Source organism: Aotus nancymaae, unplaced genomic scaffold (assembly GCF_030222135.1).
Source record: "Aotus nancymaae isolate 86718 unplaced genomic scaffold, 86718_ANA_hifiasm-v0.15.2.pri h1tg000059l, whole genome shotgun sequence".
Lineage (NCBI taxonomy): Eukaryota > Metazoa > Chordata > Mammalia > Primates > Aotidae > Aotus > Aotus nancymaae.
The window spans coordinates 3,411,677-3,437,015 of NW_026988473.1; the positions used below are offsets into that span (position 1 = coordinate 3,411,677).

Here is a 25,339-nt window from a genome sequence, read left to right on the forward strand (position 1 = left end):
CTTGATTGTCCCAGGTCAAGCCTGAACTGATGTGCTGGCCATGAAACTCTCAAGCAAAAGGGCTTCGATATACTGGTCTTTATGGGGCTGGGACCTGCCAAGCTATATCACCTGTCTCCCTGCTTTTAGCTCTCCCTCTATCTGGGAGGTGGGTAGTTCCATTCTGCTGGCACTCTTGCCATTAGTCAAAGCCTCTGCCCAGTTTTGCGCCAACAACTCGTGGCACCTGGCCAGCCATAGCTGTCGCTAAGATCTGTGTTAGTAACTTGGGGTGCTTTTTGTCTCAGTGGCATTGTCCTGGACTGTGGTTTGCAACGGCCATGGAAGAAGCACAGTATCTGAACCAGGGCGCCAAGAAGTTAAACTCCCTGATTCTCCAGTCAGTTGCACTTCCTGGGTGGGGCAGCAACCTGCCCTGCCTTGTTTTGCCCTCCTAGGGCAGTCCCATTGAAAAGAACCTGGTACCTCAGTTGGAAATGTGGAGATCACTCCCCTTCTGCATCTCTCTCACTGGAAACTGGGCTCTGGAGCTGTTCCTATTCGGTCATCCATATACAGTTTTAACATGCATAATACAAATGTAACACCTGTGAGAGTGATCTAACATTCCTAATAGTACTGTAACACTCATAAATGCAAAAATAACCACTCATAACACTAATGTACCATTCACAATACAAATATAACAATCATACTACTTATCTAACACCCATAATAGAACTGTGACACTCACAATACAAAATACAATACACAATATTAATAAAACATTGGTAACACTGTTGTAACATCTGTAATGCTGTCTTGACACCTGTAATTCAACTGTAATACTCATAATACCAATATATCATCTACAATACAAATGTAAAAACTGTAATACTGATGGAACAACTGTAATACTTATCTAACACCTGTAATACTAATGTAATGCTCATAATAGTAATATAGCATTTGTAATACAAACAGATAATAAGACTGATACAACACATATATTACTGATGTGATGTCTGTCATACATATGTAACACCTGTAATACTGACATAACGTTTCTACTCTTACCAGGGCGCTTGGTTTTACAGAGTCCACTGAGCTAGATTTGGGTTGGATTTGGCCTCTATAATGAAATTTGATGCTGCTGTCTCTGCTTTAGTGACATGATATTAATCTTGTCATTTTTAATTAAAAAGTAGTTTACTTCCCAATAGTTTTACACTTCTAGAAAACTTGCAGTAGCATTTAGCATATCTTTCCTTTCTCTGCCCCCCTAAACCCCATCCTCCCTGCCCCTGACTCCAGAATCTAGGGTTCCCTCATCTCCGGCCTGCCTTTCTCTTGGAATCTGAACACTCCAAGCTTACCTCTCAGAGATGTCCAGTAGGGCCAGGTCTTTAGCATGACGGCTCTGGAACATGGCCAGGAAGAGTGAGGCAGGGCCAGGGCCAGGGCCAGGGCGGGGTCTCGGCTCCAGTGGGGCACAGAAAGCTGTGAACACGGGGTTTCCTGCCCAGTAGGCCCCAGGTGGGTGAGCATGGAATCGGCCTCGAATAAGCACCAGTTTGTTGCCTGCACTCTGGCGCCTGAGGGACTTGGAGGTGTTGAAACGGCAGCGGAAGAGGCGATCTAGATGGGTGAAGAGAAAAACCGATAAGAGGGTGAGTGGCTGAGCGAGACAGTGGATGCAGGGGAGAAGGGAAGCAAGTGGGAAATTGGACCGAGGAGGGAAGAAGGGAGTCCTTACCAGTGTCCAGGGCAGAGGGCAGGGTGAGTTGCTGGCGCACGGTGAGGTGGTCAGCTGGGTCAATGATGTCGTAGATGCTGTCACCCTGGGCAACCAGGTCCACCTGGAGAAAGGAAAAGAAGAGATGACCATTAGTGAGAACAGAGGGAGCCAATCTTTGATCTATGGTATCTTGCAGGGTATAACCTCTCTCTCCATTGTAATTCCCAGTTCCTCAGGAGTGTAAGGCTTATGGTGCCCCCTTCATGCCCAGCCTCAGCTGAAATGACTCTCAGCACTCACCATGGAGTGGCCCAGATGCTCGCTCACACTCTCAGACAGGTAGAGCAACTTCCCCTCAGCTGTGAACACAAGCAGAAAGCCGGGTAGTGCTGCTACGATATCCTCAAGTTCTTGAGCTGAGAGAAGCCCCGTGGGGCCCGTCAGAGGAGTGCCTGCAGGGCGAGAAGACATGGTGAGTCAGGAGTAAGACTGGGAGGCAAAGCAGAAGTGAGGAAGGCATGGCCTGAGTTTCAAAGAATCCAGAGGAATTTCTCATGGACCTGCCTCTGCAAACACCTGTTGACCCGCTGCCCGCAGTTCTTGGCCAGGGAACCTGTTGCTGTATCTCCATAGCCCGCAAGCCCTAGACTTCTAAACCGGATCGGCGCCTCCTCGGCTCTGAATTTCTGAACCGTGGTCAGAGCTCCCAAGAGGCTCTGAATCTCAGAACCGCGGACAGAGCTCCAAAGCGGACTGTGGGTTCAGAACCGTGGACAGCTCCCTGCTCGGCCGAAGCGGTCGTCAGCACCACGGGCAGCACCCCCCGAAGGCGACAGGAAATCCCTTTCAGCACCGCGGACAGGGCTACGCTTCCCTAGATTCAGGCCGCTCCATCCCTGCAACTTCCCGGGCTTCCCTGCCCAGCTCCCCGAGCGCCTTTGCACTGTCGGGCACCGAGGCCGCTCTGTCCTGGCTCTTCTCCTCTCCTCTCCTCTAAGGCCCCTGGTGTTAGAGATACCGTCCAGGCTCTCTAACTCTCATTCAGAACTAAGATGAGGTTTGGAGGGAGCTCAGGAGGAAAAATAGACAGTCCCGAATCTCCCCAGCTCGCCAGCACGCTGCCCTAGACATGCAGCAGCCCCAGCGGGTTCCCCAGCTCCAGGGTCTCCGGCTCCCGGCAGCTCGGATCTCCGGTAGTCCCAGCATGCTCACCTCCAGCAAAGAAGACGCCCTTGCGAGTGTAGATGCAGGCGAGGCTCATGATGTGCAGGTAGGACAGCCGGACCTTGTCCGCTTCGGCCAGCGGCAGCAGCTCCTTGAGGTTCCGGATCTCGGCGTTGATCTGGTCCCGGCGCGCCTTGGAGGCGCCCTTGGTGGAGCGGTACATGACCGGCGGCTGCGGAGCTCCAGCTCGGGCGCCCGAGCACCTTCGCTCCCGTCCCGACGCACCGGCGGCTTCCTCCTCCGTGCTTCCCCGTCTCTCGCTCAGGCTCGCTCTCTGTTCTCCTGGGCTCCGCTCGGCTGCGCTGCCCCCCTCGCCTGCCTCACGCCGCCTTATATAGCTCCTGCCAGGCGTGGGGGGCTCGTTTTAGAGCTGGGGGGCGGGAGAGCGGGAGGCTGGGCTAAGCGAGCTGCAGCGGGAGCCGCTGACTGGGGAGGGGGGCTCCTCCTCCCGCCCGGCTTCCGACGTCATCCCATGACGTAGAATGAGAGCGGGAGGGGGGCGAGCGAGGGGGGAGCAGGAGGCTGCAGAGGGGGCCGAGCCTGGCGGGAGCTGAGCGGAGAGGCAGGCGCTGCGTTAGGAAAGCTTGAATGGGGTGTGGGGACCCAGGCGTCCGAACGCGTTCAGTTGAGGGAAGCGACAGGGCCAGGGTTAGGGCGGCCTGAAGCCCCCGGCAGGAGTCTGCAGAGGGCAGAGAGGGGCCGGCACTGACACTAATTTTTCTGAGGATTTGAGGGAATGGGTAGGAACAGGGCTGTCTACAAATCTCCCTCGTTACTTGCCAGACAAGGTCACGTTCACATGCAGTGAAGGAGGACTTTCCTTGGCCTTCGTGGGACAGGTCACAGCTCGGTTCCTCTCTGGGGACTACTCAACCTGGGATTCCCTTGGCCGTTTTCAAAAAACAAATCAAATCCCCTCCCCCTCTTCCCAAACCGGGCCTTGGCGGTTTATCAGGGGGTGTTCATGGGGGTCTAAGTCCCTAGGATGGGTGGAAAGGGGGTCCAGTGGGAAAGGGACCAGCTGAATTTGGCGTTGATCCTGTTTTCTCACAGCCAGGAATAGAAACCAACACAAGCGCTAGGCTGCAGTGATTCTTGGTTTCCCTGTCAGCTAATTAACCTTAGCTGCTGAAGGGGGAAACTGAGGCAGGGACGCGGGGGGCAGCGAGGACCTGGATCTGCACTTAGGCATCCCTTCCCCCCTCCTCCACCCCGTTACCGGCCCCCAAGCGAGCGCTTCCCCCCGCCCTGCTGCCAGCCTCGGTCTCCCCGCGGGCCGGGGGCGGGGGCGGGGCCGGGGGAATCCCAGCTCCATATTAGGACAGGAATCCTCCGGCGGCTGCCGCGGCGGCGGCGGCGGCGGCGGGCGGGGCATGACTGCCTCCGCACAGCTCTGCAGGGCTCCCCGCTCTGCCTAGGCGGGCAAGATGGGGGAGCAGCCGAGAAGCGAGGGGGCCTCGCCGGACCCTCCGTGACCCCTGCAGCTACCAGGGACCCTGTAACTTCGCCAGGCTCCCTCTACCCTTCTCCACATCTGTGGCGCTAGGGCTGCTGGCTCTGCCTCTCCACCTTCAACTCTCCACCTCTCACCTTCGTTTCTTTTTCTCCTAGCGTACTTGGTGGTCGGTTCAGCTTAGTGCCCCGACCCCTGAAGCTTCCCCTTTCTTGCTTCTCCATATCCTGTCACCTTTGCCCTATCCGATACTCCTCCTTCTTTCTCTTTTCACCACAGATGATTGCTCTCTACAGGGGCGAGGAGATGCCGTTCTTACCTGGGGATTCAATAATGCAAGAAGCAAGTGGGCTAGCGAATGTTCTTATCTGAAATCTCATTTGATGGAGTAGCTGTGTGTGCATGGAATCACTTAAGGGGCTGGAAATCAGGCCACTTAAAAATTGGGGTAGTGGGACTGGGAAGTCCCAGTCACACAGGAAGCCTGGAGATGAACTTTGACATCAAAAAGGGCAGTTTGAGACCAGGGAATTCCCCATTCCTCGTGGAAAGGGATGGTAGCAAGAGAGGTAGAGTGGGAGGAGAGGCAGTCGAGGAGACCTATGTCTTAGAAGAGGGGTACAAAGCTGTGGAGACCCTATCCTGGTGTCTTATGCATTTGGCAGAGGTTGGGGCCATCCTGCGGTAAGCGTCACAACTGAGGTGGAGGGAACGGTGTCCATGTGTCTGTCTGCCACTGTCTGTAATCCTATTGACCTGGATGACAGAGAGATGGTTCCTTCTGGACATGGGTCTGTGTTGCTTCTTTCATTTCGATCTGACCTCTGATGTGCCCATCCACCCCTCTCTCAAGCTTCTATTTGAAGAACCCCTTGATCTTTGGGTCCCCTTCCGTATGATATTCTAGGGGGGTTGTTCCTGTGTTCTTCACCCACTGATGCTAAAGCTGCCTGGGAGACATTCTGAGTGTCCTTCTCCACAATCAGAGGAGTCTACTGGGGGGGTCCCTTGGCCTCCAGAAATCTGAGCGAATCTGCACGGAAGGAATGGGGCTCTGGAAGCTGTCCGTGGTGCTGAAAGAGTCACCACGGAAGTGAGATAGGCTACAGTTTGCCTGGGACATCAAGGTAGGGCTTGGGTTCCCACAGGCCTCAGAGTGAGCCTCCTCTTTGACTGTCCCCTTATTCTGTGTGGATGAATATGGGGGAGTTGCAGGGGGCCAAGATTCCTGGGATCTAGTAGGAGTGAAGTAAGCAAGGGAGGAGAACTGGGCTCAAGGGAAGAGCCCCTGGCTTTTTCCAGAATGGAATAGAAAGAAGCACTTTGGAAGGGAAGAAGGGTCTAGAAAGGGACAAGGGAGGGGGTAGAGAAGAGCTCATCCTAGTTCGCCCACTCTGATTCAAGTTGAGAAGCTCTGTATGCCCCGATGTCTCCTCTCCCTAGGCCAGCTCCCACTCCCCTTGCCTCCCACCTCCATGAAGCTATTTTTAACTGTGCAGAACCAAAAATAGCTTGGCAGCAGCTTCAGGCCGTGGGAGAGGAGCTATTTATATCACCAGTGACGGTTCCGAAATAGCAAGCAGGAGGAGGGGGGTGGCTGGCACACTAGAGAGCTCCTGGCCGCTGCTAAAAATACTGGCAGTGTGAGTCATCCTGGCCTGGCTGAGTCACCCCACTCTCTCCCCCAAGTGGCAGGCAGCAGCAGCAGAACAAGCTAAGAATTAGAAGCCTGAGATGGGGGAGGCATCAGAGCCTGCTGGCTGTGGGAAAGTGGGCAAGGGAATGAATTGGGAGAGGGGCTTTGGGGTGAGTGTGTAGAAGGAATGGGAGAGCAGAGCCTCTCAGCCAAACCTACTGGGCAAGCGTGCAGCATCCCCAGCCAGCTATGCACTACTGCTCAGAGATGCTTGGGCAATGGAAGGAAAAGAGCCAGACTGTGTGTGTTTGTGTTCACTTGACTGAGAGTGTGTTTGTATGTCCTGTGTGTCTGCCTCTAAACCTGTCTGAACATGTTTGTATGTCTTTATCTGTGTATCTGTTTGCATGTGTGTTTGGAGCTGCAAGTCTCTACCCCTGTATGTGTTTACCTGTGTCTGTATCTATGCCTGTCTTTTTTAAAAAGTCTCCAACTTCCCATGCAATTCTATGTTTGTGCCTGTGTGTATTTATGTCTACAACTTTCCATATGCCTCTCTGTCGGTGTCTGTGTTTGTGTCCATATCTGAGTCTGCTCTGGGTCTTTCTCTCAGCATCTGATGGCGTGGTGAGATGTGCATGCATCCCCAGACTCAATATAGTTTCTGTTGCCCTCTCTGATGTCACTTGTTGGGCTCCTGCACCATCTATGTCTTGCTCAGCTCTTTCTACCTAGCATCTTCCCCTCTTTCCAAGAACCCCCTAACCATTTGTGAAGCTCTCTCTGTTGCATACAATCTCTAGTAAAAACATGGAGGAAAAGAGCCCCACATGACCTCTCCCTTTTCTCTTGAATCATCCTGAATTCTCCCTGGCCTGCAGGAGTAAGTGGTTTTCCATCACTCCATATTTGGAGAGCTGAGAGAAGAGAAGGGCTTTCTTTAGTTCCCAAAAAAAAAAATTCCTGGTGTGGGCACAGGCATGCATAGCGCGCATGCACACACACACAAGCGCACATACACATGCACGCACACACACACAACTGAGAGAATGAGAGAGAGAAAAAAATATCAAGGTCCCTTCTTTACTGAGACGAGCTCGCATCTGTTGCCATAGCAACCCACCCACTCTTTCCCCGAAAAATCACCAAGAAGAGGTGATGGCATCGAGGAGGGATTGGCTGATTCCTTTATTATTTTTTCCGAAAAAGGGTTTTTGTAACAAAAACAGGCTGTGAGAGCTCTTGCTCCTGTCTTGCATAGCTTTATTGGGAACCTGGGGGAGGGGCATCACCCCCCAGCCTTTATCAGAGAAGAGGAGTTGTATCTTTTCTAGAGATTTGGAGGAGGATGACCCCCTGGGAAGGAATTGAAGGGTGGATGAGGAATCTGCTTCTTCAGAGCCAGCATGGAGACTCCTGGATACTAGTCTGGAGATTTGGAGCAAGGATCTTGACAGAGGGCTGTCAAAGTGTTATCTTGTCTTGCTCTGGACAAATGTGTCTGTGAGAAAGAGAGAGCAGGGGGAAGGGAAGGGAAGTGGGGAGAGAGAGAAAGAATATGAATGAATGAATCACTGGATGGGGCTTCAGAGAAGATCACAATATGCCAAAGGATGCAAGCTTGCAGTAGTGGTCAGACCAGACAGGTGGGCAAGATGGTGCAAGAAAGATGTATTGATGCAATTGGTGGTGGTGCAAGTCACCAATGAGACCACAGCTGCAACTACTTAACTTGTGGCCATAGGTGAATGTTCCGGAGGAGCACTGAAGCCCATTTTTCATAGTTCTATTCCCAGCCAGAGTCTCAAAGGCCTCCTCCAAAGCCTGGCCACCAGCCACTGCAGCCACATCACTCTCTCAAGTGAACCGTTGCCTCCTGCCAAATGATTGGATGGTGGAAAGAAAGGGATTCCTTGTTTCCTCCCGTGCTTGGCTTGCTACAGAAATGGGGTCACTTGGGGCTGGAGCTTGGAAAGACAGATGAAGAATCTGACCCTGGAGAGAGACACCTTCCTTTCTGACAGGCTGCTGCCACCCTCAGCAGACAAGGGCATGGCCAGGTGAAGTTGGGGTGGGCAGTGGGTGCAGCTCCACTTAGCATCACACAGAGGGATGAAAAGATTTCAGATTGGCTCTGACCTGTTAGATACATTCTCATGGCAAATCTGACTGATATCATTATTATTATTTATACACAGAGTGTAGTGGCCTGATGAGAGCTCACTGCCACCTCAAACCCCTGGGCTAAAATAATCCTCTGTGCCAGCCTGTTGAGTAGCTGGAACTACAGGCATAAATCCAGATAATTTAAACATACATCCAGATAATTTAAACTTTTTTTCTGCCCAGGCTGGTCTTGAACTCCTGACCTCAAGCAATCCTCCCACATTGGCCTCCCAAAGTGCTGAAGTTACAGGTGTGAGTCATGGCATCCAGCCTTGACTGATATTATGATGCTTATTTGATAGATGGTGAAACAAAGGATCAGAGATGGAGAATGACTTAATCAAAGTCACACAGCAAGTCTCTGGCAATGCTGAGCCTCATCCCTAGCTCCTGCTCCCAACCTATGCTTGCTCTCTTGCACCATGTGGTAGGGCTTAGGGCTAGGGTTTACAAATTATGGACTGCAAATCTAGCCACATCTAGCCTGCTGCCTCTTTTTGTAAATCAAGTTTTATTGGAATACAGTCACATCCATTCATTCACTCATTGTCTATGGCTGTTTTCACATTACAATGGAAGAGCTGAGTAGTTGCAACAGAGACCATATGGTTCGAAAAGCCTTAAGTACTTTTTGACCCTTTTTCACTAACTGACCCTTTACAAAAAAAGTTTGCCATCCTTAGACTAGAGGATGAGTTCACACCAGGAATAGTTGCACTTGTTTCTCTTTCTCACCCAGAAAGCTCTCTTAGTCCAGGGTATATCGAGCTATCATCTAAGCTCCCTTTACTATTCCAAATGCCATGGAGAAGTAGTGCTCCTGGACACCCTAATGGAGGAGAGGTGGGAAGCCCAATGGGCCAGGCTCCTTATTAGCTTCCAGTCCCCTTTGTGTCATCCAGGCAGGATGATGCTCCACTTCCTGCAACAGGAGTTGGAACGGGCAATGAGGAGACAGGGTACCCCAATAAATCCCTATTCCAAACCTAGTCTTCAGGACTGCATTTTGGGAAGGGGGAGTTTCAGGGCTGGTGATTAAGGTATTGTCAGGAAGACAAAGTGGACGTATGAGAGGAAAAGGAGGGTATTGTGGGATCTTGGGCCTCCTGAAGCCTCCAGTCTGACCCAGGGGAAGAATCTCTCTCTGTCTTCTCAGAGAGGTTGATTAACTTGCCCAGGATCACACAGCTAGAATAAGAGAAATCCACAACTGAACCCAGGTTTTCCTGACTTCTACTTTTTGTTTTTGTTTTTTAACTAGATTGTTCTTTTGAACTGGTGGATTTGAAACTAGGGAAAGGTTTTCTAACAGAGTCCTAACGCCTCCCCATCCTGCGTCCACAGCTCTGCGGTCAGTGCAGTGAGAAGAGGAGCCCCACGCGGAGCTGGCTTGTGCAGCGGCGTGTTGTCTTCCGCTGCGTCTTAGCAGGCTGTGTTCCTTTTCCTGAGGCCTTTTCATTATGCTATCACTCCCTCAATTCTACTTGCACATGAAAGCATTCAGAACATTTTATCTATTTATGGTTATGAAATCAACAAAGCTCATGTAAAGAGGGTGCAGGCTGGCACCCACGCATTGAGATGGCCAGAGCTGGGTGAATGAGCTGAGAGCCAGGAAGGTGAGGGGCATAGAACCATGGAGGGGGTGGGAGAGGGAGAGTGGAGTCCAGGTGGGAAAAATGAAACTTTTCTGAGCAATGTCCTGAAGGCAGGGGCTGAGAGGAGAGGACACAAGGAATGCAGCGAGGAGCATGTCAGAGCAGCCACATTCCAAGAGAGAAAAGAAACCTAATCAATTAAAGCCACTTTTCAAATGCAGAGCAGTGACCAACACTCCTGAAGTGCCTGGGGAGGCTGGAGGAGACGGACTTTCCCCACATTCATTTTCAGAGTCCTCTTCATCACCACTCCCAGCTGGAGAATTCCTCCTTGCCCTGCCGATCCTCCAGTGGAGTCTGGAGACCCCTCCAGTGCCCCCCAGCCCCCTGTGCTTCCTCATCACTGTGCTCCGCACACTGCATTGTCCCTGAGTGTTTACTTGGCTGTCTCCGCTATCAGCATCTACATCTGCTCTTCATGTTCCCAGCATCCAGCACAAGGCCTGGCACAGAGGAGGGGCTCGGGCATGTAAGTCATTCATGCAACCAACAGCTAGGGGCGGAGTCTGTGCCAGCCTCTGCGGTGATGACAGCTGGTCTTGGCCTCATGGAACCTGCAGGCTGGTGAGAGAGCAAGGGGTCTATCCAGCCACTTCAGTGGGCTACTGCTGTCAAGGAGGCATGCTGAGAGTTGGGGAGAGCAAGAAGAGGGGTGACCCTGCTGGAGGAATTGGCACTGGCCTCCCCAAGTTGGTGCATTTGAGTTGAGCTGCTGGTGGCAAGTCAGTGCTGACTGTGCCAGGCTGTGCTGGGTGGGTGGCTGGGTGGACAGAGGAGTGTGGCCTCATAAATGAGACTCGACACAGTCCCAGTAGCCACCAAAGAAGCCACTGTAGCTGAGGTTGTGTTAACAAGGGCACACAGCAAAGGTGGAGAGAGGGTAGCCTCTGTCAGGGCCAGGAAGTTTGGTTCTAGGACTTGTGCTATGAGTTCAAGCCCAGCCTTGAGCAGAGCAACCAGTGGGGAGGGGCTGACTGCCCCTGGGGCTGCGAGGCAGGGCCCAGAGCATCCCCCAGGCCTGGCTCTGGTAGGCCCTCCAGCCTGTCTGCCCTCATGCACCCCCTTGCCTCTCTTCCAGTTCCATGAGCCTTCTTCTAGTCCTTGGCCTGCCACCCTCCCATCTGCCACAGTGCCTTTACACATACTGTTCCCTCTCCCGGGGTGCCTCTTTCCTCTGCCAAGTTCTTCCTATTTTCCCATTGAGGAAGGCGACTCAGGCATCTAGGATCACCTCCCCCTTGACTTCCACCCTGCATTTCAATAGAATAAAAGCGTGGCTGACTGGCACCCCCTAAATCACCTTCTAGTAAATATCAGGCTTGGTATTGGGGAAACTCTCTGGAAGACACTGTTTTTACCTAAACAAGATCAAACCCCCACCCCACTCCTCCATCTGGAGAGCAGAAACCTTTCATATGTGATTCCTAAAACTGTAAACCCAACACCCTTTCATATGTGATTTCTAAGGCTGTAAACCTTAGATCCTTTCAGGTGTAATATCTAGAGTGTACGCCTATATAAAGGCAGAGCTTCTCTTTGTTAGCTGAGCTGGGTCATTTGGACAAATTATCGCCTGGCTCCCAGCCGTAATAATAATAATAAACACTTCCTGCCCAGTTTGGTGTTCGAAAGGTCTGTTTTTCATGGCCGCTCCTGCTACACCGTTAGCCCAAACATCACCTCCTCTGGAAAGCCTCCCCTAACCTTCCCACTGAGGTCAAATCCCCAGTTACAGGTTCCCAGGCACCCCGGGCCTCTGCTGGCACTTGGTGCTACAGCGATCTAATACTTTATTTTGGTGAGGAATTTATTGTCTCTCCTCCACTAGACTGCAGTCACCGTGGCAAGGGACCGTGACTGCTTTGCCCACTGTCAACTCCAGCATGGACTAAAGTGCTTCATAAACATTCGTAAGAATTTTTTTTTTTTTTTAAAAGACGAGGTTTCACCATGTTGGTCAGGCTGGTCTTGAACTCCCGACCTCAGGTGATCTGCCCGCCTTGGCCTCCAAAGTGCTTGGATTACAGGCGTGAGCCACCACGCCCGGCCCAAGAAATTTTTAAAAGATGGAAGCAATGGAGAGATGTTCCTCAGAGAAGAGGGGGCTTGAGGGGGTGATTTGGCATTTGCAGATGTTTGAAGGACCATCAAGAGGCAGAGAGAGAGACATGGTCCGCGTGGAAAGGCTGGCGGGTGGGGGTGTACCTGAAGCAGGAGAGGAGGATCTGGGCTGAGTTCTGCCTCCTCCACAGACTGCCTTTGTGACATTGGTCAGTGAAGTGGCTTAACGTCTTGTGCCTCAGTTTAACGATTTGTTTAAGACAGAAGTGGGGAGAATAATGGCCCCTCCACCAAGGGACTGATGTGTACATTAAAGGAGTTAAGTAGTTAAAACACTCAGAAAATGCCTGGTGCATAAAAGAAGCACAAGAAATGCTCAATGGCAGAATGTTGGTCATTATTTTAACTTTAAGAAAAACACAATTTTGAACAAGGCTATGCAGAGACAGCAAGGGCTGGTTCAGGAGGTGAACCCGTCCTGGCACTGCAAGTATAGAAGTAGCCTGGGTACCCACTGGCAGTTTTGGTCCAGGCCAGGTCTGAGAGCACCAGATGGAGTAAGCCAGGCTGGGGCTGCAGCCTGGAGAAGTCGAGGGATGCACAAAGTGGCCCTCAGGGCTCTGGCTCGGGCCCCAGCAAGCCCCTTTCCTGGGCAGCAGCCGCCCCCTCCACTGCTCACCAAAGCCAGGGATGGAGGGCTTGGGCCAGGCCCAACACACCCTCCTGGTGCTCAGCAGCCCAGCTCCCCTCGCCATTCTTCCAGAAGCTGACCTGGCATGCTCTTCCCAGCTTAAGATCCTCATGGCTCCCACTATCTCCCGTTACTAAACCTCCTCCAGGCCGGCACCTCCTCTCTTCCCCTTCTGCCCACAGGTGCCTTGGCCTCCAGAGGCTCCAGCTTCAAGTCTCTCCTTGTTACTATCAGGGCACAGCTTGTAACATGGGAGTTTGCCGATGCGGCACCTACCCACACCTTGTGTACCTGATGAGTGTGTTAATTCATGAAAACTCACAGCCTATGACATGCCAGCCATTATTACTCCCACAGGCCCTAGGCCAGCCGAGAGGGAGTCTACAGGGAATGGTCCAGGGGTCCCAGGAAAGACTAATGGGGTTTAAGGCTCCAGTGGTCAGAGAGGGGCAGGGACTGGGCCTAGGAGCCACAAAGAAGAGACACCCACGAGCAGGGAAAATGATGCTCTCCATGCCTGGGAATGTGGGAACCACAGGGAGTTGGGTGAACCATGGTGAACAGGGCAGAGTTACTGTTATGGCTGCTGATGGAGCAGCTTTTGAAGCCAGGAAGGGCTGAGCACTGGTGGGAGGGGAGGAGCACCAGGAAGCTTTGGTGGAAAGGACCATCGGGTTGAAGGGAAAGCTCCTGAGTCCCCAGTCCTGACAGGGTGTGAGCTGGGAGAGCCTTCTGCCAAGGAATCCAAGGTCCAGGAAGAAGAAGAGGTGAGCTCAGTCTAGATGTCAGCGGATTGTGTTTGGTGCAGGGGGATAGTTCTGGACAGGAGCAGTGGAAGACGTGGATTCTGTTCCCAGCTCTGCCACTAGCCTGTTAGAAGTGTTCTGCAAACCTCTTCCCCTCTCTGGGCCTCAGCTTTTGTATTTGCGAAATGGCAGTGGGTCGGACCCCTTAGTCTCAAAGGGCCCTCCCAACCCTCTGGAGCATCTCCGGGCCTGCTGGGCCCCCTGTCCCAGAGCCTCTTGGCTTTGGAAGTTGAATGCTGCAACCCCAAGCCCCAGTTTCAGGTGGCGACAAGCCCATTGTCCAGGGCTAGGGTCTGAGTGGCCCTGAAGGCTCCCAGAGGACCAAGTCCTCGGCCTTGGATGGGCAGGGACCCTGGAGACCTGGCCTGTGTGGACGCAGGGGAGCAAGTACTGGGACTGAGCCTGTGGTTTTTCTTCTTCCACTCAACCCATCGGGGGCCATTCTCACAGCTTGGTGCTAGGTACACCAGGGGACTCACCGCTGGAGGGATCCGATGGGTTCCAAGGTGCACAAAACAGACGCCCAGATCGTCCTCAGGTGGTCTACACAGCCTGTGGCTAAAGCAACTGCTGTCTCCAGCACTCCTTAGCTTCAGTCTGGTGGGAGGAAAAAAATCCCCTTGGCAGTGTCCTACAGGCGGCCACAGAGGCCCCCACAGCCTGGCCAAGATGCTCAATTTCAGAAAATCCCAGACTCATAATTGGAGTGGGGGCCTTTGAAAGATGGTCTTGGATAACTGAGGCCTAATGCAGAGAATGGAGTGACCCAAATGACACGGCTGGCACTTGGCGGAGGTGGACCTGGACCAGGTCCTTGTTTCGTGGTGCAGTGGCCATGTGGGCCTCCCATGGGCTGGCCTCTCGGGTCCAGGTGGCTGAGAAGGAGCCTGGGCCAGGGGGTGGGGTTCTAGGTCCTAGTCTCAGCAGCTCCCTGACTTGCTGTGTGACCTTGGCAAATTGTGTCTCTCCAAGGGCTGCCTGAGTCTCCCCCTTCTGCACTGACTGCGTGGCACTGGGAGTGGATGCTCCACGGAGGAACCATTCAAGGTCCCAGGGCCAGCTGTGTGAGAGCAGGAACTCTCCTCACCACCCTCGGAGCCCTCAAGTGCTGCCTCGTGTGTTCAGCTCCACCTCTGGGTCCCCCATCCTGGTCCAGAGAGGGGCCTAGGGATGTCTGGAAGCCATGCAGCTCCTTGAGAAGGGTCAGGCACTTCCCAGCTGTCCTGCGGGTCCTGGTCAAATGCCTCCAGGAAATGCTGCAGGGAGAGGGCAGAGGTCAATAAGACCGGCAGCGGGTCCAAAGGGCTGGGTCCATTTGGCTCTGGGGATCCCTGCCGGACCCCCCACAGGCCACACCTCCATCCAGAAGCCGACTGGTCCTTGTAGGCAGTCTGGGGAAAGGTTTGGTTCCAGAAAGTTCCAGAGCTGGTGGCTGCAGGAATCCTTCAATGGAGGTGACGTTTGCAAGCAGCAGCAGCCTAGTTGGGTGGTCGTGGAGTCCGTGACATCCAGAAGCTTTTCCAAAAAGCCTGCCCAGGTTCAGACTGCGCTGGGGAAGGGGAGGCAGCTGGTGGCAGAGCAGAGGTGTCCAGCACCTCTGCTTGGTGCACACAGACGGGGCTGGCTGTACTCAACTGTAAGGAACAGGGCTTGACCTCTGGCCAAGAGGTCAGCAGCCGTGGACTCTGGCCCACGCTCTTCCCCCAGGAACGTGCCGTGTGGCCCTGGTCAATCACAACTTTCCTCCGGGCCTCAGTTTCCCTTCCAGTTTAAGGAGAGGGTTGGAGCAACTGGTAAGGGGCTTTCTCGGGATCCTAACTCTGCTCCAGGCCGAGCTCAGGAAGAAAAAAGTTAAGGGGCCGGGGGCCTGGAGGGAGGCAAAGGCCTCCAGAGTTCCAGGGTGGCCCCGAGGGCAGTGAAGTCCTCACCTGGTGTTTTCACCCTGTGGCCTTGTCCAGAGAGGATCTCCGAAGGCGCTAGGCCTGGCATCTCGCTTCCTTCCAAGGTTTGGGCAGAAGTCTCCCCTGTCGAAGGAGGGGGGAGGGGGCGAGGGGCAAGGGCAGGACCTCCTTTCTCTCTGGTTGAAATGTCCCCATAGTGGGTGGGGGCGCTAAGATGGGGGTGGGGGAGGGGGCGTGTGGCGCCGGGGACTCCCCGGGCCGGGCCGGGCCGGCGCAGGGCTCACGGCTCGGGGGCGGGGGCAGCTCCCGGGCTCTGGTGGAGCCGCCACTCAGCCGGTTGCCTTAAAAAGGCGCCAGCGCGCGCGCATCAGCAGAAGGGCTGCGGCTCTCTTCCAAATTAGGCAAAAATTGGGAGGCCGCGGGAGACGAGCTGTGAGAAGAGCGCGGACGTCACCCGGGGCCTCCCTCTCCCTCCCGCTCCCCGCGCCTGCATCACGTCCCCATGGCAACGGCGTGCCGCGGCTGCGATGAATGAGCCAACGCGAGGACAGGCGCGCGCCCCCTTCCACTAGGCGTCACGGCTCCGCGGCTGCTCAGGGGAAGGGGCTGCAGCCCGGCTCCCGGAGGAAGGGAAGCCCCCCTCAGATTCACAAAAGCCCGGGACCCATTCATTCCCAGCTGATCTTGTTGCGTCCCGGGAGCCCGGCGGCTACTCGGTCCAAGGGTCCTCGACCCTCTGGTTCAGGACTTCCTGGCTCCCCGGGCCCCCCTTACCCGGCCTCTGCTCTCCCGGGATCAGCCCTCCGCTAACCAAAGCCTGCGGAAAACCAGGTATTTTGCAGCTTAGCGCCACCGCGTGGCCTACCACGGCGCTGCGGCGGCCGTGCTTGGCGGCTGGGGTCCCGCCGTCTATGTCGCCCTCTGGCGTCTGCAAGCGGGGAATAGCGCAAAAGAACTCAGCAATTTTCACACCAGAACTCTGATTAACGCGGGACTCATTCTTATCACTCTTGTGATTAATTTGTGATCAATCACACTTGTGATTAACGTTCAGCAAGCGCGCTTCATGTGTTAGGCACTGTGCTATGTGTTTTCTTCGTATCCCTCCGTGTCATTCTCACAGCAACTCTGTAATGCAGAATATTACTGTCATTTTATTTTATTTTTTTTGAGAGAGGGTCCCACTCAGTCGTCCGGGCTGTAGTGCAGTGGCATGATCTCGGCTCACTGCAGCCTCCGTCCCCGGGGTTCAAGCAATCCTCTCACCTCAGCCTCCCCAGCACCACCACACCCGGCTAATTTGTGTATTTTTAGTAAAGATGGGGTTTTGTCATGTTGCCCAGGCTGGTCTCGAACTCCTAGACTCAAACAATCTGCCTGCCTCAGCCTCCCAAAATGCTGGGATTACAGACGTGAGCCCCTGTGCCCGGACGTTATCATTTTAAAGTGAGAAAAACTGAAGCTGAAAGAAGTGGCTTTGCGTAAGATCCCATGGCAGCATGGGGTGGAACTGCCTCCCGAACTCATGCCTGCGAAAGTGCTCTTGAGCCCTTTCACTCCCACAGCAATTGTCTCTTTTGCCTAATGTTCTCTCTTTTTTCCTTTTCTTTACTGATAAGTCATTGTGGATACTATTTTTTGCTGTATCCATCAGGGTTCTATTGCTGAAACCACTCTTACCGTTTTAAGCAGTAAGGGATTCTGTATAGGGTTTCGGTGTTTATAAAATAATTGGGAGGGCTGGAGAAATGGGCTCTCCACTGGGCTTTCAGAAATGACATAAAAAACAACCCTGTAGAATCAGCCCACCCTGGGGTACTTTGAACTCTGCCGCAATCTGAGGCTGGAGAATCTTCTGTTCCTAACCACTGGCTCTGAGTGACATCACTTTGGCTAAGGATTGGGAAGCGGCCACTGCGAGTGTTGATTCTAGGAATGCACTGCCTCGGCTGGCATCTGAGAGATGGAAAGTCAGCGTCAGGACTGTTGGCTCCAAAACTGGTTGAGCCTGAGCACTGGACAGCAGGATAGATGCCTCCACACTGCTGCCCATCGCATGGGAATGCATCTGGCTGGCGGCATCTAAGTCACATCCAGATCCTTTGCTGTAAACAAGTCTGGGAAACAGTGTGTTTCTCTTTGTAGTCTCTGAAGAACAGGAAAGCACACTGCCAAATGATTGGGAGAGATGATGAGTGAACCAATTCACCACACCTGCCGAATCCCACCCTTTCAGTCACTCAACATTCATTTGTGTCCTTCTCATCCTCAAACGTCCAACAATGATGTGAACTGACACCTGGCGCCAACACAAACACTCTGTCTTTCTCATACAAATACAAAAGCACTAAGTCACGCTGTATTAGTCTGTTCTTGTACTGCTATAAAGAAATGACTGAGACTGGCTAAATTATAAGAGAATCAGTTTAATCGGCTCATGGCGCTGAAGGCTGTACAGGAAGTATGGCAGCATCTGCTGCTGGGGAGGCCTCAGGGAACTTACAGTCATGGCGGAAGGCAAAGCGGGAACAGGCATCTTCACATGGCTGGAGCAGGAGGAAGAGCGAGCAGGGGGAGGTGCTACACACTTTTAAACAACCAGATCTCGTGAGAACTCACTCAATATCACAAGAGAATAACATGGAGGGGATGGTGCTAACCCATTCATGAAAATGCCACCCATGTGATCCAATCACCTCCCAGCAGGCCCCACCTGCGACATGAGATTTGGTGGCGACACAGATCCAAGCCATATCACACTCCTTAAAAGACAGCATTAGTAGCTCAGTGTTCCATCAGTCAACACATCCATTTCTGGGTATTATTCAGCCTTCTTTGGTTCAATCCCAAATCCATCTTGATATCCTGTAACTTGTGGACTTAAAATATGAACCACCATCTATACGCTCCATCAGTTCTCTACCTTGAGAACACTGACATTTTGGGCCACATAATCTCTGTTGTGGGGGACTTTTCTGTGCATTGTAGGATGTTTAGCAGCCTCCTGTACTCTATCCGCTAGATGCAGTAACACTTCCCCTTCCCAAGTCATGGCAATTGAAAACGTCTCTAGAAAAATGTCTCTAGACATTGCCAGAGGTCTTTGTATTAGTGTGTTTTCACACTGCTATAAGGAACTTCCTGAAACTGGGTAATTTATGAAGGAAAGAGGTTTAATTGACTCACAGTTCTGCATGGCTGAGGAGGCCTCAGGAAACTTACAATCATGGTGGAAGGGAAGCAGGTACCTTCTTCACAAGGCGGCAGGAGGGAGAAGTGAGATTGCAGAAAAAAAAAAACGACACTTTTAAAACCATCAGATCTCATGAGAATTCCCTGTCATGAGAAAAGCACGGGGGAAACCATCCCCATGATCCAATCACCTCCCTCCCTGTAAATGTGGGAATTACAATTCGAGATGAGCTTTGGGTGGGGACACAGAGCCATATCAGCCCCCTACGGGCCAAAATCACCCCTGGCTGAGAATGATCACCATAGAGAAAACCGAAGAGGAAAGGCAGAGGGGAAGGAAAGTGCAAATGGTTACACAATAGGACAAGGACAAAGCATTCAATGCCTGCTGGAATCTTCATTTCTCCAACAGGCCTAAGGCTGTAGTTGATATTTACGACTACCTTTTTTTTTTTTTTTTGAGATGGAGTCTTGCTCTGTCACCCAAACTGGAGTGCAGTGGTGTGATCAAGGCTCACTGCAGCCTCGGCCTCCTGGGTTCAAGCGATTCTCCTGCCTCAGCCTCCCAAGTAGCTGGGGTTACAGGCACACGCCACCATGCCTCGCTAATTTTTGCATTTTTAGTAGAGATGGGGTTTCACCAAGATGGCCAGGCTGGCCTTGAACTCCTGATCTCAAGTGATCCACCCACCTCGGCCTCCCAAAGTGCTGGGATTACAGGTGTGAGCCACCGCACCTGGCTACAACCTTTCTTCATGACCCCCTCCACCTTCTCTTTGCCTTCAGCCAACCATGGCTGATCAGGGTGTTTTCTCTGGTGGGGTGACCCAAATTTTCAACTCTGTAGGATTTGAACCATTAGTGAATCTGCCAGAAGTTTTTGTCATGAGTCCTCAGTTCTGTTCCTTCCAAATCCGGGACTATTGGGCATCATCATCACCACCAACATCCATTACAGATAAACTTACACAGTGCTTACTATGCTCCAGGTGCTAAGTAAGTACTTTACCTATATTAATTCAGTCGACAGCACAGAACTTTATGAGGTAAGATAGTACTATTATCTTCTTTAAAATGGTAAGAAGAGGTAATAGGTGTACAGAAAGTTTAATAACTTGCTTAAGGTCACAGGGACAGTAAGTAGCAAAGCCAGGACTTGAACCCAGGCAGTCAGCTCAAATCTGAGCTCTTAACTCCTGAGGTAGTAATACTTCTCACAACAGCTAAACTGTTATCCAAGGCCCTTGTGTAGAGCCACAGTTTAGAACAAATCTCCACAAAACAAAGTGGACTAGATGTGCCCCTGAAAACTGTCTGCTTGGAGGTATCTCTTCGCATTGTCTTTCAGTGACACCCATATGCGGGCTGTGATGCTGTAGCAGTCCAATTCCAGCTGGCACCACATCACGCAGAGCCCTCTGTGCACTGGGCTCAGAACTCCTCACCAGGCCATAGGTGTGAGTTGAGGGAAACGCGGCCAGGCAGGGAGAGTCTGGGGTCACTGGAAGTGGGAGTCTCCTGCTCGTTGGACCCACTTCTGTTTCCAGGCTATGCTTGAGCTTGAGGCCATATGGGTACCTTTGACTTAAGGATGAGGAACGACTTTGCAAGCCCAGCCCATGGCTTGGTGGATCAGGCAAAACTCAGTTCTTTATGAGTATCTCAGCTTGTGTTCTGAAGAGGGTATGGTGCTGCAAAGGACCACAGACTCGGGGAAAGCACTGTGAGAAATGTATATCTCACGGTTCTGGAGGCTGGAAGTCCAAGATCGAAGTGTCAGCAGAATTGGCTCCTTCTGAGGGACTTCTCTCTGTCTTCATATCGTCTTCCCTCCATGTGTGTCTGTGGCCAAATTTCTTCTTCTTATAAGGATATTGGTCAGAATGGATTAGGGACCACTCTAATAATCTTATTTTAATTTTAATTCTTTAAAGACTGTATCACCAAATATGGTTATATTCTGAGGTACAGGCGGTTAGAATTTCAATACATAAGTTTGGGGGCAGAGGAGAAGACGGACACATCAGCCCATAACACAGGCTAAAGAAAAAGAAAAATCACAGGATCACATCAATTGATACAGAAATTGCATTTCAGTCCAGGTGTAGTGGCTCACGCCTATAATCCCAGCACTTTGGGAGGCTAAGGCGGGTGGATCATTTGAGATCAGGAGTTCAAAACCAGCCTGGCCAATGTAGTGAAACCCCATCTCTACTAAAAATACAAAAATTAGCCAGGCACGGTGGTGCACGCCTGTAATCCCAACTACTCAGGAGGCTGAGGCAGGAGAATCGCTTGAACCCAGAGGGCAGAAGTTGCGGTGAGCCAAGATCACCCCACTGCACTCTAGCCAGGGTGACAGAGTGAGACTCCATCTGAAAAAGAAAAAAAAATTAGCCAGGCATGGTGGTGGGTTCCTGTGGTCCCAGCTACTCAAAAGGTGAGATAGGAGGATCACTTGAGCCTGGGAGGTCGAGGCTGCAGTGAGCCGTGATCGTGCCATTGCAATGCTGCTTGGGTGACAGATTGAGATCCTGCCTCAAAAAAGCATTTTGCAAAATTCAACAATCATTCATGATAAAGACTTTCACAAAAGTAGGAATAGGAGGCCGGGTGCAGTGGCTCACACCTGTAATCCTAGCACTTTGGGAGGCTAGGATTGAGATGGGTGGATTGCCTGAGCTCAGGAGTTTGAGACCAGCCTGGGCAACACGATGAAACCCCATCTCTACTAAAATACAAAAAAATTAGCCAGGTGTGGCGGCAGGCACCTGTAATCCCAGCTACTCAGGAGGCTGAAACAGAAGAATCACTTGAACCCAGGAGACAGAGGTTGCAGTGAGCCAAGATGGCACCACTGTACTCCAGCCTGGACGACAGAGCAAGATTTCGTCTGAAAAAAAAAAATAATAATAATACATTAATAAAAATAAGAATAGGGGAAATGCTCTGAACTTGATAAAAAGCATTTACAAAAGCACAACAGCTAACACTATACTTAATGGCAAAACTGAATGGCTTCTAAGATTGGGAACAAGGAAAGGATGTCAGATCTCACTGCTTTTATTTTTATTTTTAGTGTTATTTTTGAGACAGGGTCTTGCTCTGTCGCCTAGGCTGGAGTGCAGTGGTGCTCACTGCAACCTTGACCTCCCGGGCTCAGACAATTCTCCCACCTCAAACTCTCAAATAGCTAGAATTACAGGTGTGCACTTCCATCTTAATTCAACTTAGTACTAGAAGTTCTTGCCACTGAGATAAGTCAAGAAAAGGAAATGAAAGGCATACAGATTGAAAGAAGGAATGAAACTGTGCCTATTTGCAAATGATATGATTCTTTACATAGAATCTACCAAAAAAAGAAAAAACGAAACAACAACACTCAACTCTAGAAGTAATAAATAACAAAATTGCAGGATATATGGCTGGGTGTGGTGGCTAACACTTCTAATCCTAGCACTTTTGGAGGCTGAGGTGGGCAGTTAGCTTGAGCTCAGGAGTTCAAGACTAGCGTGGGCAACATAGTAAAATCCTGTCTTTATAAAAAAAAAAAAAAAGATTGCAGGATATAAGCTCAACATACAAAAATCAATTGTATTTTTATGCACTAGCAATGATCGCATGGACACAGATATTAAAAATCTACTGGTATTTGTTTTATTTATATATATATATTTATTTGTTTGGTTGGTTTTTTCAGACAGAGTCTCTTTTGGTCACCCAGCCTGGAGCACAGTGGTAAGATCTTGGCTCACTGTAACCTCCACCTCTCAGGTTCAAGTGACTCTCATGCCTCAGCCTCCCAAGTAGCGGGGATTACAGGGGTGCACCACCATATTCAGATACGATTTTTTTCTTTCCTTTTCTTTCTTTCTTTCTTTTTCTTCTTTTTTCTTCTTTTTTTTTGAGATGGAGTCATGCTCTGTTGCCAGGCTGGAGTTCAGTGGTGCAATCTCGGCCCACTGCAACCTCCACCTCCCAGCTTCAAGCGATTCCCCTGCCTCAGCTTCCCGAGTAGCTGGGACTATAGGCACGTGCTGCCACGCCTGGCTAATTTTTTGTATTTTAGTAGAGAAGGTGAGGCCAGGTTGTAATTAGGAGGTGGAGGAGCTGAAGGGGTTTGAGGTTTATCATAAGGCGGAGGATCATTGGGTCGGGCCAGCGGAAAGGAGAGTTCCTCAGACACATCAGGGTCAGAAAAGGAAGAGGAGGGTGGAGGGGCTAAGGGCAAAGAGGAGGTTTCTTTGGCTAGAAGTACCTTGGTGGTGGTGCAAGAGGAACAGAGGGTGGGTTGGGAACGAAGATACCAGAAAGCCTGCACGTTTATAATAATCATAATTAGACAGAAACCAAGAAAAGACATGGCCAGGGCTATGTGCCACATGGCTACAATAAAGACAGTATTACATACAAGACAGACAAAGAAAGGGTGGGTGTCCCCCAGATGGGAGACCAGTCTGATGCTTTCCTGGTCACGTCCCTGTGGAACCGCGGGTTGAGGCCCACACAAGCCCCGTAGCTGTTAGGCCGCGGAACTACACATACATTCACTCACTCACTCACTCACTCACTTACTCCGGAATTAGGAAGAAAAAGGAGAAAAATAGAGTTAAAGTAGAAAGCAGGAGATGGTAGAGTTAAAAGTAGAAAGCAGGAGAAAGTAGAATTAATAGAAAGCGGGAAAAAGCAGAGTTAATAGAAGGAATTAATAGAAAGCAGGAGAAAGTAGAGTTACTAGAAAGCAGAGTTAATAGAAAGCAGGAGGAAGTAGAATTACTAGAAAGCAGGAGAAAGCGTTAATAGAAAGCTGCCGCCGTCTTAGGTGGAAGAGAAAGCTAAGTGCGAGAAGCGGCCACCGTTTTGAAAGGGAGAAAGAGAGAAAGCTAAGAGAGAGAGACAGAAAAAGAAAAAAAGCCGAAAATACAGTTTTTTAGAAAACGGGAGCCTTTTATGCCAAATGGGCTAATTTACAACAACAAATTTGATATAAGCCGGGGGTTTGGCTCTGCCGTGAGGCAGGGCTGCTTAAACAGGGCTTCTGAGTACCCACACCTCGGTTGCTGGTGAGGGTTCAGGAAAGTGGGGACGTCTCCCTCAAATTCCTGACCCTAAATATACCCCTCACGGGGAGAGAACAAGAGTGTAGGGACGTCTCCTCTTACACTCAGGTCCTAAACTGGAGTCACGGACCCGTGGGGAAGGAAGCCGGAGTCCTCACGGACTCGCGGCGGGAGGCCTCCTGGGGTCACGGACCTGTGGGGAGGGAAGCCGGGGGTCACAGACCCCGCAGCAGGGAAGCCGGGGGTCACGGACCCCGCGGCGGTGGGAATCCCTGACGCTGCGCAGCGGTTTCCTGACAGGGACTCCCTGAAAGCAGCAGGTGGGGTAGTGGGTAACAGAAGTCTTACCTTGTGGTGAAACAAACGGCAGCTTCCCGGTCCGGCTCTGCGTGGAGGAGTCAGTTTCCCCGGGGAGGGGTCTTAAAACTCCTTCCCGGCCAATGCACCATCTGTAAGGTCTGTTCTCACCGAGGACGAAATGAAGAAACTGAGGCCAGCACAAAAATGATCCAATGCAAGGGAATTTATTCAGGCTCCCGGACGAGGTTCTGCGGCCCGACAGGAGGGGCCGGAGAAGTCGCGCGGACGCCTCTCAGGCACGGGGTTTTATAGGGAGTGGAGGCGTCCGATTGGCTGTGGCCAAGGTGAGTGGGACAAAATGAAGGGGAGTGGGACCCGGATGGTGGGGAGTGGGGCCCAGATAGGACAAAATAGTAGACAGGGAGTGGAGCCTGGATGGGACAAAATGGTGTCAGGTATGTCCTGATGGGGCTTTTTTCCCGGGCTCCCGGCGGCGGGGAGGAGGCATGTCTGAGCTCCTGGCAAGGGAAGGAGGCGTGTCCGAATGCCCCGGGAGGGGAGGGGGCGTGTCCGAACGCCCTGCGAGGCAGCCAACCTTACGGAAACAACCTGGGATTCATTTTATTTTATTTTAGTTTTAGAGACAGAGTCTCACTGTGTTGCCCAGGCTGGAGTGCAGTGATGTAATCTCAGCTCACTGCAACCTCTGCCTCCCCGGTTCTAGCAATTCTCCTGCCTCAGCCTCCCAAATTGCTAGGACTACAGGTGCATGCCATTACGCCCAGCTAATTTTTTGTATTTTAGTAGAGACAGGGTTTCACTGTGTTGCCCAGGCTGGTCTCAAACTCTTGAGCTCAGGCAATCCACGTTCCTTGGCCTCCCAAAGTGCTAGGATTACAGGCGTCAGCCACTGCGCCTGGCCGCCTGGGATTAATTTTTACGATAATTTATCAGCTTAAATTTCCCTCGGAATAGACTGAGTCAGGCTCCTTGCCGGCCTGGAGATAAGGAAACCTTGTTTTATTCCCAGCCAAGGCAACAGCTGAGACGAGCTTTCTGGTTGCCTTCCTGGCCAGTGGGAAGCTTATTGGTCTTCCTTACAAAGTGATTGCAGCCCTTCACGGGTCCTGGCTTTGTGCAAGGATCTTATTGCTAATTTAACCCCTGTCAAAACCTGAGATTCCATCTTCTGTTCCCGAATGCGGTTAAAAACCAGTCTTTCTCCCTTGGGGAACTCGTAAGCAAATGTTCGACTGCCCCCTTGTGGAGACTCCAGGCAAGGCCGAGATGGCCTTTTTAGGCAATCTGTTTTTATTTGACAAATAGTCTCGCTCTCTTCCCCAGACTGGAGTGCAGTGGCACAATCTCAGCTCACTGCAACCTCCGTCTCCCAGGTTCAAGCGACTCTCTGGAGATTAACAAATTAGAGTGGTAGACACACCCCTCCCTGCCATCCATCTATAATCTGAGAGGG

General features: G+C 51.6%; 1 protein-coding gene across 1 annotated transcript; it reads right to left on the reverse strand.

Annotated features, from left to right (window-relative positions):
• Positions 1-663: 663 nt before the first annotated feature.
• On the reverse strand, positions 664-15,485 carry LOC135270058 (neuronal PAS domain-containing protein 4-like). Its single transcript, XM_064364715.1, has 5 exons — positions 13,892-15,485; positions 2,930-3,282; positions 2,018-2,169; positions 1,736-1,838; positions 664-1,617 (listed from the first exon to the last, which is right to left on the reverse strand). The coding sequence occupies exons 2-5, from the start codon at positions 3,102-3,104 to the stop codon at positions 1,352-1,354; spliced, it is 696 nt and encodes a 231-aa protein (XP_064220785.1). The 5' UTR covers positions 3,105-3,282; positions 13,892-15,485; the 3' UTR covers positions 664-1,351.
• Positions 15,486-25,339: the final 9,854 nt, after the last annotated feature.

Bases quoted from the DNA above. Each gene is read 5' to 3' on its own strand.
- LOC135270058 (XM_064364715.1), bottom strand. From the start codon at position 3,104: ATGTACCGCTCCACCAAGGGCGCCTCCAAGGCGCGCCGGGACCAGATC. The intron at 2,170-2,929 runs GTGAGCATGCTG...CTCGCCCTGCAG, and splicing joins GGGCGTCTTCTTTGCTGGAG to GCACTCCTCTGACGGGCCCC. The intron at 1,618-1,735 runs GTAAGGACTCCC...TCACCCATCTAG, and splicing joins GCCCTCTGCCCTGGACACTG to ATCGCCTCTTCCGCTGCCGT.